This window comes from Oryza glaberrima, chromosome 7, assembly GCF_000147395.1.
Source record: "Oryza glaberrima chromosome 7, OglaRS2, whole genome shotgun sequence".
NCBI lineage: Eukaryota > Viridiplantae > Streptophyta > Magnoliopsida > Poales > Poaceae > Oryza > Oryza glaberrima.
Window position 1 is genome coordinate 24,886,864 of NC_068332.1, and position 14,084 is coordinate 24,900,947.

The 14,084-nt window shown below is 42.3% G+C and overlaps 1 protein-coding gene and 1 non-coding gene across 2 annotated transcripts; one reads left to right on the top strand and one right to left on the bottom strand.

Annotated features, from left to right (window-relative positions):
* The first annotated feature begins 2,569 nt into the window (after positions 1-2,569).
* LOC127780955 (U2 spliceosomal RNA) lies at positions 2,570-2,766 on the top strand. The gene has a single exon (XR_008018849.1). It is a non-coding gene; the product is annotated as a U2 spliceosomal RNA (small nuclear RNA).
* A 1,539-nt stretch (positions 2,767-4,305) lies between these two features.
* Positions 4,306-13,905, bottom strand: LOC127778500 (DDT domain-containing protein PTM). Its single transcript, XM_052305117.1, has 10 exons — positions 12,622-13,905; positions 11,921-12,532; positions 10,068-11,058; positions 9,699-9,981; positions 9,486-9,610; positions 8,946-9,409; positions 7,823-7,851; positions 7,049-7,663; positions 5,200-6,716; positions 4,306-4,633 (listed from the first exon to the last, which is right to left on the bottom strand). Exons 1-9 carry the CDS (start codon positions 13,584-13,586, stop codon positions 5,707-5,709), a joined length of 5,094 nt encoding a protein of 1,697 aa, XP_052161077.1. The 5' UTR covers positions 13,587-13,905; the 3' UTR covers positions 4,306-4,633; positions 5,200-5,706.
* Positions 13,906-14,084: the final 179 nt, after the last annotated feature.

A 14,084-nucleotide genomic window follows, 5' to 3' on the forward strand; every position in this document is an offset into this window, starting at 1 on the left:
AAAAATTATATAGAAAAGTTGCACTACAAAATCACACTAATCTTTTTTTAGGAAAATAATACTTAATTAATCATACACTAATTGATAAGTTATTTTCCAACTCAGTTTGTCAAACTCAAACTACAGCTGGTATGATACTAAGGCTGCATTCGTTTTGGAGAACAAAGGATTTGTTTAGATGGTGGAAAAGTTGGGAAGTTAGGAGAAAGTTGTTAGTTTATGTGTGTAGGAAAGTTTTCGATGTGATGTGATGTTGGGAATTTGGGGTAACTAAGGTGGTGTTTGGTTGGAGGGACTAAAGTGGGGCTAAACTTTAGTCCCTCCCTGACTTATGTTTTTGTGAGAGGGACTAAATTTAGTCCCTAGTTCCAAAACACGGCCAAAGGGAGTTTGTTTGTTCCGTTTTCCGCGCGTACGCTTCCCACACTATTAAACGGTATGTTGTTTATAAAAATTTTCTATATGAAAGTTGCTTTAAAAAATCATATTAATCCATTTTTGAAGTTTAAAATAGTTAATACTTAATTAATTATGCGCTAATAACTCACCTCGTTTTACGTATCTTTCCAATCTTATCGATCCCCTCTCACTCTAGCATTAGTGTACGGATCGAGTAGTCATCGGCATGCAGCTAGCTGGGATCATCGAACGACCAACGTACTCCTACATAGTACGTACGGTTTCGACCATTGATTGATTTGGGTCTCGTTTGATTGTAAAAGCAAAGCTCATCTGACTGATCGAGTTTAGCTAGCTAGTGGGCAATTGGGGTCTTTCTTTTCATCTAGATCTCCCGGCTAGCTTGATTTGCGAAAGAGTTTCCTACTTTCCTTTGTTTATAAAGTACGTTTAGTGATCGATCGATTTCTTTGTTTATAAAAAGCTCTGAGGATGGATGCATCATCATTCATATCCTCGTCACTGACGATAACATGAGGCGCCCGGTCGATTGGCACGCCACTAATATTATTGCCGTGTCGCTTTCAGCACTGCGAAGATAGCGGTAGCAAAGGTGCCTTTGATTGATTGATTGATTTTTAAGGGTGATTGATACTTAGTACATTACATTCCTAGCTGTAGGCTGTGTTTAGTTCACACTGAAGTTGAAGGACAGTTGTGTGCTCCCTCCAAAAAAAAACTCAACTTAGCTGAGGATGAAACACAATATGATATCTAGATTCATTCTATTAGATTATGTCTTATCCCTTATGTTGAGTTTTTTTTTTTTTTTTTTACAGATAGAGTACTTCGTATAGTCTAGCTATACAGTGTCTTCAGGTGTTGCAGAAGTCTGTGTGCTGTTGAACGAACCAGATAGGAGAAATTGGTGTAATCTGCTTGCTGGGGTCATCAGAAAGCACCAGGCCCGATGATCAACACCCACAAGACACCAAATTGGTGGCCCCTATGAGCCCCTTTAATTTGTAGAAAAAATATAGGAATTTTGGAGGATTTTAATCTTATGAAAAAATAATTCTATGAAGGCCTTTGAAACAAAGAGAATCCTATCCAATCCTTTAAAATTTCTATAGAATGGGTAATCCTATGCACATTTTGGAGGAAAGTTAGCAAGAGGTCTAACCTCTTGGAACATTTCCTCTGAGTCTATCTCTCTCATCTGATTCCTGCGTTTTTCCTGTGGTCCAATCAAATGGTCATTCCTATGTTTTTCCTGTGTTTTGCAATCCTCTGTTTTACAATTGTATTCCTGTCAGAATCCTGTGTTTTTCCTATTCCTCTGTTTTTTCATTCCTACGATTCAAAAGAGCCCTAAGGTTTGCAACATCGGCGATCCACTTCCACTCCATCTGAATGCTGTCGTACAGCTGCCGTTCAGGCTCAAAATTGCAAGTTGCTGTTTCTGAAACCGATGGAATTCAGTGGAGAAGATGCACAAGTTCAGTAAAACACTTGATCACTTGTTCTGATAGTCAGATGATTAGGAAGAACACAAAAGTACAAAACTTGGTCACCAAAGATTAGTTCCCAGCTGACTACTCTGATGGTGGTGCCACATCATAATCACAACAGTTGAGAAACATTTGTTCTGATTTATTACCTTGTTCAGTAATCACACGCTCTTTTTCCCCCTGATTTATTCTAATTATTAAGAGTTCCCAACTTCTAGTGAGTGAGTATCATTCTTGTTTGCGCTTTTCAGACTTCACTCGAAGGCTTGCGAACAAGATTGAATGATGAGCTATATATCATCTTGCAGGTTGTGATCTTTGCAGCGATGAACGCAAGAGTTTCAGTACAACACTTCGAATGGAATAGCGATGGTGTCCGACGAGGCTTCTGGTTGCAAAGAATCTGACCCCACACGTCAGAGTAACAACAAGTAGCAATCCGAGTTCATGGGCCACTTGGGCCGCTCTACTACTTGGTCTCTGGGAGGTTATTAGGCCCACGCGGTGGGAAATCACAAGGATTCGCTCGCAGCAGCCAGCAGCGAAGGTTGCCGTTGCCGGTTGATTTGGTGCGAGAGTTTAGTACCACCTCGCCTGTTCAGCTGGGAGAGGCGGTCGCGCTAGCTATAAAAGGAGGCCGGGGGCCTCCGCTCCAACTCATACCTTTCTCGGCCTTTTGGCTAAGATCAAGTGTAGTATCTGTTCTTATCAGTTTAATATCTGATATGTGGGCCATGTGCCCACTTCGATATTAAATTTATTTTTTGTGGGGGAGGGCCCACCACAGTGGCTTGCCACTGGGGCCCTCGCGCGTCGCCCAGGCGTTGCACTGCTGCCCGGGCCTGGCGCACCCCAACCAAATCAAATTTAAAACTTTTAACTCTTTAGAAGTTGGTTTAATCACAATTTTTTCTGAAGAGCATGCTTTTGTAAGGGGGGACTGTAATAGAATTGTGTAAAATCTAGATTAAAATGGTTAATTTGGATTAGCAGTGGTCCTTGCGTTTACATTTTCCTGCAGATCCATCTTGATGCTGTAAAACGCATGCAGCAACAATAGAGCAGTTCGATGATTCAGGAGCTCTTCGTCTTCCTCTCCACCCCCTGCGCCCCGAGCCCCCGAGCATGGCGATCCTCGCATCCCCTGCTCCCTCTCCAGCTCCGTCCCGCCCGCAGGGACGCCTAGTTGTCCTGTCACGCAAGAGCTTGGCACCCCACTTGGTCATTTGTTTGTTCTTGCAGTCAGATATATATATAGGGGATCGAGATCACCTGCGGTAATTAAATCAATCTGGAGACTGGAGTTGCGGCGCCGGCGCTGTGGACGAAGACGTAGGGTTGCTGCATGGTCGATCTCTCTCAGGAGTCCAGTCCAGTGGCAATGGACACGGAGACCGGCACCAGCAAGGGGCAACGGCGGCGGCATCGCATGCGCTGATGATGGAGACACGGCCGAAAATCGCAACCGCCCGACGGCCGGTGTATGTGCTCTGGTGAAGGGCGATGCCGGTGCAATTGGGCGATAGTTTAGCCTGGGCTTTAGGTATGCGCGCGGCAAGCAAGCGTTCCGCCGCCGGTGGCGAGCAGTGGTGGTAACCCGGCGGTCTTGGATAGCCTGCTCGTTAATGTTTTCGAAACCGATGGAATTCAGCAGGAGATAGCAGAGGGCTAGAGAAAAATAGAGAGCGACCACACATCAACCTCTCAATACGATGAAAACAAGGGCCAGAGATGCAATAAGCAGTAAAACCATAATCAAATCGGTACAAATTGAACGAGAAATTGTTCAAAACAGGCATCATCACCAAATAATCAACAAATAGATTTCAACTTCATTGCTTGAAGACAACTTCAACCTTCCATGCTTTCGAAGAGCAGCAAGTAGCTTCCATCCCGATAGAAAAAGGCAGAACGTTCATGTAGGAATTAAGCTAAAACCATCCGCATAGATAGATGCAATGGCATGCCTGAGCTCAGTAATAACTAAGATGAAGAACCTAACTCCAGCCGCACTCAACAATACGGACAAATATTGCTACCCTGTAAAAATAAAGTTGCATATACAAAATTACAAATATGCTACCCTGCATAGGACATCGCAAACCAGAGCAGAACCTGCAAATTACAGGAAAAACGCCATTGTATACATATTCAGAAACCGGCTTGACGACTTCAAGGCAAATGATGCTCGTAACAATGGTAAGACTAGGGTACAAGAACCAAAACTTCTCTCTTGATCTGGAAACTGGAGGGTGGTGAGACAGAAGACGCACCCACCACCAAGACCTGATCATTGATGTACCCCTGTGACCCGCTGTTAACCTGCAAATATTGTTACCTTGCATAGAACATAGCAAACCAGATATAAGCAGGTAAAGTACACACCCAGGTAAAGTACAAGGTAAAAGGACAACCAGGTAAAGTACGGTAAACTGCATTGTATACATCTGGTGCAACTGGTAAAACTTTGTTCCTATATTTTTTTACCCTAATGGAACCCTATACAAAATCCAAGAAAGATGAATTCCTTTTGCCGCATATACAACTAATGTTTGCAACGGACTGTTACTAGCAATCTTAACGAATAAATCATCAGGGATGCCTGTAAGCCTACCCAATCTGGTACTCTATCTACGAATGGCGAAGGAAAACCATGGTGAAAGGGATCGCCTCCTTAATGCTCCACATCAACAGCGCCTGCTTCGTCATCCATCATCTACTTCCTGCCAATGAGGTGAATGAACATGCTTAGACAACACAGCTGGATGCCAACTGAACAGAAAGTCAACTTTTGCACAAGTGAAAACCATGCATGGAGTTTTGCCTTGCCGATTTGACATGATATGCAACTACTATTGAACATGAAAAAGGGTAAATAAAAAGTACAAATTGGCAGAGTATCATGTTTCCAATGCTAAAAGCTAGTTTACTTTTTTGGTTGTAAAAGAAGATGGCAAGCAATATCACGGAGGTTCCACATGTTTTACCTCGTAACTGCACTAGTACTACTCTCCTAGAATACCTTAAGAAGTTGACTGTAAAAAATCTATTTATGTGACTCTAGTATGAAGGACTTCTAGCAAAATTATTTAATTAATTTTGGCCTGTTGAGAAAACGACAGCTAACATAACGAGCTTAAACGTGAAACTGTACAACATCAAAAACAGAAATGGGAACTGGTATCATGTAGTTTTTACCATATATGATCACACAGTAGAAAATAAATAAATATGTGCAGTACTCATCACGAAGGAATAGGGGATTCATCAAGCAGAAATAGCAACTCACCTTAGAAATGTTAGTGCACTGCAATGGAAAACCAGCTGGCTCAATTGTAAGATATCTCAATTGACGCAAGAATCTCAGCAAAGTACAGATGAAATCCAAATTATGACCAGAAGAGTGGAGCATGGCAAGGTATTTGCACCCAAATGTTTCTCTGTCAGCCCTACCGAGAATGTTATAACTTGACCATGGTAAAAGTTGTACCAGATATATGCTTATTGCATGTCATTCTCAATAATTTGAACGCTTCGCTTGTCAGATCAGCATAATTCCAAAAAGAAAACCACAAAAAATTGAATAATCCACAAAAGGAGCCTTCTCCCTTTTGTAGATTATTATTGGGTTGCACGACTGATATATCATCCTATAGCACAAGTAATATATGTTGTGAGGCAGACTGGCAACCCGCACCACTAGTCAGCAGAACTTGTACGAGAGCAGCAGCAAAAAGTTGGGTAGCAGACAGAACATGCCAGATATATAAGTTTTCTTTTGAATGTCCACCATACCCTATAAAGTCACCACCACCTGAAGATCAATGTCATGATCAGCAGGAACAGGATTCTCCTCAGGTTTATTCTTGGTTTGCAAAGGAATAGATTCCTTTATCTTACCATTTTCTGATGCTATGATCAGTCCTTCTTTGTCAGATATCCTAATGTTGAAGGGGTCATCAAGAAAACCATCCGACTGCGTCACTGCAGCAGAGTGTTCATTATTTTCAGTACAGTCAAGCTCTTTTGGACTTATAATATTATCAAGCTCTTCTGGACTTTTATGACTATCAAGCTCTTGTGAACTTCGATGATTTTCAAGCTCTTTTGGACTATTTTGATTATGACACTCTTTTTGGCAGTCTTGATTATCGAGTTCACCCAGGTTATTGTCAAGACTATGACAGTCCTTAAGAATTTCATGGTTGTTGAGCTCATGCAGACAGTGTGCTTCTCCACCAGCACATATGCTTTCTCCAGTACTATCAAGCTCCTTCGTATTGTTAAGATTGAAGAACATTTCCATATTGACATCAAACTCTTCTATCTTGTTATGATCACCAAGCTCTTTCTCAGTGCTAGTACTATCAAGCTCCTTTGTACTGTTAAGATTAAATAGCACTTTCATATTGCCATCAAACTCTTCCGTCTTGTTATGATCACCGAGCTCTTTCTCAGTGCTATGACTGTCGAGCTCCTTTTCATTATGATCTTCCTGCGCTTGCAAACAAATATGATCACCAACTTCCTTTTCAAAACTATGATCATTAACCTCTTTCTCAATGATATGACCATGAGACCCTTCCAGACTGTCATGGGCAACCAGATCTGTTGGGCTCCTGTCTTCCTTGTCCTCTATAGATCTGCTTGTGACGTCATCCTTATCAGATTGAGCCATAAGGATATTATCTGTTTGTACATACGGACAAACAGGTACATCTTTCAAACGGCATCTATGGCACTTGAAACCTATGAGATTATTAACATTCTCAAGAGTAATAGAATAGATGTCTCCATGGAACCAATCTACAAGAATAAACAATTCTAATTAGAACAACAATTTGTGAAATACAAAAGTTTGCAGTGGCAGGAAAAGCAACACAAGTCACTGCACAACCATCAAAAAATTCAAAAATGATAAAATATGGTTACATAAAGAAGTGATAAGTAAATGATGCTCCTCAGTATGTCCAAGACCTAAAAGTAATAAGTAGAAAGCACATAATCCACAGGAAAAGGATAGTAAAATCTGTTAATTTGTTTCAAGAGGTCCAAGCAAATTTCAGATTCATACTGTCCCCATCTCTTAGGGCCAAATATAGTCATTCTATACAGAGAATGCAGGTTTAAAAAATTACCTCCACAATCTTCACAGGCAATATAAATAGATTCTCCACTGTAGCATTTCTGGCATAGACGGCACACTGGAAAAACTTCAGACAGATCAGCATCTTCGCAGGGAAAGACAACTCTTTCTGTCCTAAAAGATATTGCCCGGTCATCATTTGGGTTTTGTGTCCACCGAAGGCCATCTAACCAGTATGAATAATGAGAAGCAGTCCTCCTCCTCTTTGCTGAACGCTCAGATATATTTGAATTGCCTTTCATGTACTTTGAATATAATCTTTTTGATATACGTTTAGCTGGCTCATTCTTGGGCACATTGGCTGGTTCTTTCACACGCAACTCTGGCAATTTATTCTTTGACTCAATCAGCGGGTACTTCCTAGGTCGGCCACGCTTGCCCTTATTCTTGCCCATCTTCTTCTTGGATTTGGCAACAATCTGTTTACTTCTTGTTACAATCTTAAGTGATTGCTTCTTTGTCTTCTTTTTCAGAGAGTTCTTCTTTGATACAACCTTTTTCTGTGGAGACTTCACATTCAAGACCTTCTCAGATAGGCACTTGTTGCAAACATAATAAGCATCAGTAGCACCTCTAGGAACCTTGAAGTGCTTTTTATGGAAAAGTGCTGCATAGAAGATAAGAATATTAGGTAAGTACCAAACATAAGCATCCATGCCAAAGTACCAAGGAAAAATTTGATGATTATAAGAAATGCGATACATAGCAAATACAAGGCAGGCTACATGATGCAAATGCAAAGAAGAAAACAATGTCTAATACATACCTTCACAATATTGGCAGTTCACAGCATCACTGTTCAAAAAAAAAAAGTCAAATAACTTGCAAGAATAATCTATCATGCTAGAGAAATACAAAATATTTGTGAAAATGAGAACATGCAGAAGTGATACATGATTGTACTTGGCAATAAAGTACGGTGGCCTATCTAATAATTTCAGGAGCAAAATGTTGAAACCCAATTCCTACAAAACCTTGGATGGCTATATCAAAACATTAACCAGATTAACAATATTAACTGTGATTTGTACAGAAATGGCACCATCAGTTAAACTGGCAACTTGGAGTGTGCCATAAAATGGGAATTCTGAAAGGAAGAAAATAATCTAGGTACGGAAAATGTACTTGTATCTAAACTAGCACAGTCCAATCACACAAGTTTCATCTTCTGACAATCATTGTTACAGAACACTATTAGCTAAATAGCTGCATCAGAAGCCACAAGTTAACTAAATGTAAGGGCTTAATAAGCAAATTAGCATCCCATATGAATATCTAGAACCTTGTTAAGATTTCTAAGACACAAGGAAGAAGATAGGAGAAGAAAACAGTCATAGTACTTGATTATCGGAAAGTCATACACATATATGCTCTGTAATCACTATCCAAATATGACAAAAGGTTCTAAAGTCCATGCTCGCCAAAAACACATTGACTTAACCATGGAACTGACCTATCACATTCTGACAGCAGATAAAAAAGACTAGTCTAAAGCACATTATTCAATTATTTTTTCACAATAGCAAGTACTCCCTCCATTTCACAATGTAAGACTTTCTAGTATTGCCCACATTCATATAGATGCTAATGAATCTAGATATTGTTATATATATATATATAGATTCATTATCATCTATATAAATGTGGGCAATGCTAGAAAGTCTTACATTGTGAAGCGGAGGAAGTAGAGAAGACTGTCACGAAAAGGTAATGCAAATGTTCACAAACACACAGCTACTATATGCCTATCAAGTTCAAGGAGGGACTGGTGTGTTACATAAGCTTTTGCTAGTCCAATACTGATAATTAATTGAGCAAGAATATTCTTGTTGAGGAAATACAATGAACTAAAAATGTGAGTGAAAGATAAATGAATGGTTTAAACATACCTGATCTTTACTTCTTTGTCACAATGGCCACAAAGCCCAAGGACTTGCTTTTTTGCTTTTTCTAGGAGATCATCAAATCCTGATTTTTTTGGCTTTGGGGGTTTCAAGTCAATCATCTTCTTTGGAAGGTGATCAATATCTTTCTTTTTCAGTAAGCGAGTTAATGCTTTAGCTTCATATGCCTTCAAAAGACTCAGAGGGAGATGTCCTTCACTTAACCAGTATCTGTTCCTCTCATTAGAGGGTTCGTCAAGTTTTTTTCCATGTTTAGCAATAACTGGAGGAATATTCTCCCTCTTCCCAAAATCAAGTAAATATTCCACATTTGTTCCATCTACACGCTTTCTGCGAACTATAACTTTCTTGAAAAGACGTGCTATTTTCTGGGTTTCCTTTGTTGCAAGGCTAGCAGGGAGAGTGCTCAATATCTCAGTCCACCTGATATTGAATTCAAGCTCTTTGATCTGAAGGTGCATGAAGGAGAACAATTCAGTGACCACATTTTACTGACTGCTTTCCAAAATAGTAAGAATATATTACCTGCAAAATAAACTGGGCCACATTTTCTGCCATTTCCACAGCAGCTTGCCAAGCTATGTATTTGGACCTCCTGGCAAACTGTGAACCATCACTATATAATATGGTTGGGATTTTAATTCGCCCCGCTGATACATACAAGACCACAAAGGCTTAGTACAAAAATACAATGGTAAGTAAAGCACATCTGGAAACTGAGAAGATTGAAAATGTAACCTTGCCGAACAGCTTTATATGTCAAGGACTTTGGCAACCTCTTCCAGTGAAACACTTGACGAGACAATCTCCCACCCCTTCGCCAGTAAACACCAACATCACGAGAGTCAACTTTGAGTTCAACAATAAATGGCTTTCTCCCTGGCTTTCTAGTGCTTGCATGTCTCGAGGATTTATTAGATGTACGAACCAAGACATGAGCTGCAGACCCAACAACTTCAACAGAGTCTGCTGGTTTTTGCCATTCCACTGAGAAGGCAACACGTCGCACACTGGACTCCAACTGCATAGTATTAGCAGATATCATGAAGTAAGTACACACAGGATAAAAAGCATTTTAGTAAGAACAATGCATTTAAAAAGCTATACCATAAGGAGAGGTTGCTTCAATGATGACACATCTGAAGCCTTCAGAACTGCCTTACGCCAATAACTGCTAAATTGGGGATTTTTCCATGGACCAATCAGTAGACCATTTAGCCGTTCTTCAATTGACAAGATGATATGTATGGCAAGAATAATATGGCTGTTCATATTCTTTTCTGACTGAAGACCCTCCATGCATTTGCCATCGGTGACTCTGAAAATGCAATCAACACCGCCACTGATTTGGCAGGAATTACACCAACCACATTTTTCCTTTCGCAGCTCTACAGACAACTTTTGATCTGTCAGAGCAAAAATATTGGCATATTTCTTACATATTGTTTTTAGCTGGAATGAAGCTGCATCCTGACCAACTTTCTTTCCTTCTTTGTTTTCCAATAGCTTGTCCTTCAACTCTTCAGCAGCTGATGCTGCTATTTGACCAAAACTGTAGTAGTTTACGTACATAGCAGGGTTCGAATGGATATAACAATCACTTATCTTTTTGTGAGGTGATTGGTCTATCTTATTCTCAGCAGGCAATCCATTAGCATAAGAACAAACATCTTGCTGAGTCTTGGCACTAGTTGCATTTCCATTTTCAGAAATAACCGCAGATCTCAAGGAGAACTTGTGGTGAGAGGTGTCATGATCCAGCCGATCTGGATCCGAGGCATGAGCTTTCCCACAGGCCAATTGTTCACAGGAGCCATTCTTATCTGACTTAAGCTGCTCATGTTCTGTGTGTTGCTTTGATGGCAATAAATGACTACAGTCTATCTTGGCATCAAAGATACTGAATTCCTTGTTATTTTCACATCGACCATTGGAATCAAAAGAATCAATTGCAGTGCCCCAAAACAAAGATATCATGTTAGTGATTGAACTGTACGAGGGATGGCATGTTCTTAGCACATTGAAAAGCGAATGGTGATCAAAAATGCCATAGTAATGACATGTCGAGTCCAGAGAATCCTCAGCAGTTGACTCAACCCTGCAAATTCAAAATGATGTTATGCTTTTGATGTAGCAAAACGTAACAATTATACTATAGTACATACAGAGAGGTTCAATTTCCCAAGGTAAACATCTCGTACTGCACTGCAATATATATAAATATAAATATGTATATAAATATAACATATGAATTGCAAGGAATAAGAACTAGATTTTGCCGTGAGGAAATACTCATGAACAAGCATGCACCTGAATGCATAAATGAAAAAATGGCATAAATACTGCATTGGGATATTTAATAAGTGTAACAATTGGGAGATAGTCATTAAAAAGCAATACAGTTTGAAAAATATTTCGACTAGTCACTTATAACATCATCTTCCGGTTGTTATAACCAAACAAAACACAGTAGAATGTTATAAAATGAGAAAGTATATATAGGTTTTAGTTTTAACAGGATAAGCTAAGTTGGTAAATTTACTCTTCCAAAACCTCTAGCTTAGAAAATAAGAAATATTTCACGAGCTGCATTGCATGATGAAATTAAATGCATTTCTAGGTATATAGGTCCATTGCGTATATCTAGACTCGTATGACACATGTAGCTAGTACACACATACAAATCTTGACTGAAGCTTACATGTTGTTCTATGGACAGGTGGCACCACGTCCTTGGTGCAGTACATAGACAGGAGAAAGTGCTACATCATTTTTCTTAAATCCTAAGGCAACTCAATGATCAGAACAGTAAAATTGTGAACTTAATTTTTGCATTATACTGAGGTTTGGAATCACGCAAGCTACTAATAACCAATAGACAATATGGCAGAGGATTATTCCCATTCACTACATAGCCAAAAGACCCAAATTTGCGCATACCACAAAATATATTGACTTACACCAAAATATAGCCACAGGTGCCAAAGTATAGTCGGTCATGTGGATCCATTCCCAGAACCTCAGCTCCTCTTCCAGGCTTTACCATATTTTTGAATCCATCATTCTTCTGTATCAAACACTCCGGGCAAAACCAATTACCTTCAGGCAATAAATCTTCCACTACCCCCACACATTTAGAGTGAAATGCAGCAGGACAGCCATCACAACATAACAAGTTACCATCCATGCCACAAAGATAACACTCATCGCTGTTACCATCTTCAGTGTCACTGGAATCTTCAGGAGCCCGAGAAGAATTCAGTAGGTTCTTGACAGCAGAAGCCCTCCTTTTTCTTCTTGTACGAGTGCTTTTACAAAGCTCATCATTCCCATCCAACTCAGACATCCTTGAAACAACTTCAGAACGTATAGCCTCAATTTCCAGAACATCGTCACAGAGTGCGCGCAGTAACTCTAACTTCACCATTGCCGGCTGAGTATAGTACTCTGTATTCAACAGCTTTAGGTCTGTAAGCTTCATACCATACCTCAGTTCTGAACCACGAGTCAATAGGTACTCAGCAAGATAGATTGGCCAAGTTGCTAGGTCCAAAAGCTCCCAGTTAAGATTCCTACACATTCAACATTTGATAATTAAAACATAGTTCTATTTTTATAAGCCTATCTTACAACAACAAAACAAGGATTCAAGGACTTTTACCTAATGCAATGCATTGCCGGAGGGTCTCCTTCATTGGCGAGATCTTCCAAGTGACTCTTCATCGCTCGCAGGAGAGAAAAATGAACCCAGTCAATCAAAGGGTTCACATATATACACCGCAGTGCAGCCACAAATGTCTCCAGCAGGAACGGGCTCAGGAACAGCTGCCTACTAAAAGACCTCAAGCAGGAGTACACTTGAAAGACGTCGAGAGCAGGGAGACCTTCCAAATCCAAACTCTGCGACGACGGTGGAAGCTCCGGCTTCGGAGGCAGCCTCTCCACCGCAGCCTTCTCCAAATCCTTCGCGACAGACCGATACCTGCCAACCCCGCTTGCACGCTTACGCTTACTCCCAGACTGCGGTGGCGTAACAGCAGCCTCTGCCTCGGCCTCGGCCATCGCGGCAGCAGCTGCTTCAGCCTCAGCGGCGGCCGCCACAGCGGCGGCGGCCTCCATTTCGGCCACCCGCGCGGCCGCCTTCGCCTGCCGCGCGCTCCGCCGAAGCGGCTTCCCGGACGACTCAGGCCCTGGACTCACCACCCTCCGCCTCTTCTCCGCCATCTCCGACACCACGTCCCCATCCACCTCATCCCTACTACTCCCCTCCACCACCACCACCGGCGACGCGGGCTCCGCGCCACCGGCGGGGACAGCCAGAACCACGGAATCCACCTCCATCGCCACCACCGCGCCCACGCCAACGCCCCCCTCCTCATCCCCGCGCCGCCGCTTCTTCGGGCGCCGCCCGGGCGTCAACGGCAGCGGATGCGCCATCTCCACCCCAACCGGCGACCCACCAACCAGCAACCCCACCACCTCCCCAAGCTCCACCTCCTCGGAGTCCCCGTCCTCGTACATCACCCGGAAGTACCCCGCCTCAGCGTCGTACGACTCCACCACCCCGTCGAACACCCCGAACCCCGGGAACTCCTTCCTCACCGCCCTCCCCACCAACCCCTCCATAGCCACGAACGACGGCCCACGGCCGCCGCCGCCCCGGGAAGGCCCGAATTCCTAGGGTTTGCGGGCAGGGGAAGGCGCGTAGACGGCGGATCGGGGTGGCGGCGGCGGATCAGGGCCCGGATCGGAGGTCCCCGGCGGCGGGGGAGGCGGGGTTTGGCCGCTTCGAGGGTTGGGAATTTGGTCCGCGGCGATGGCGATGAGGAGGAGGAAGGGGAAGAGGAGGAGAAGAGATGGAGGCGTGGGTTATATTGTGGGTGAGGAGGAGGAGCCGTGAGGCGTCTCCTCCTCGTGGGATGGGCGTTTCGGGCGCGTGGTGTGCGAGGGCGAGAGGCGACGCCTACGACGAGCCGAGACGGAGGAGGGAAAAGGAAAAATTGGCTCCAAGGGGGGATGGAATTGGTTCGAAGGTTTGATTTGAAATGGAATGGAATAGAGAGGTGCAAAAAAAAAAAAAAAAAAAGATGGAACAGTAGAATGATGTTTCCTTCCTTTGCTTCG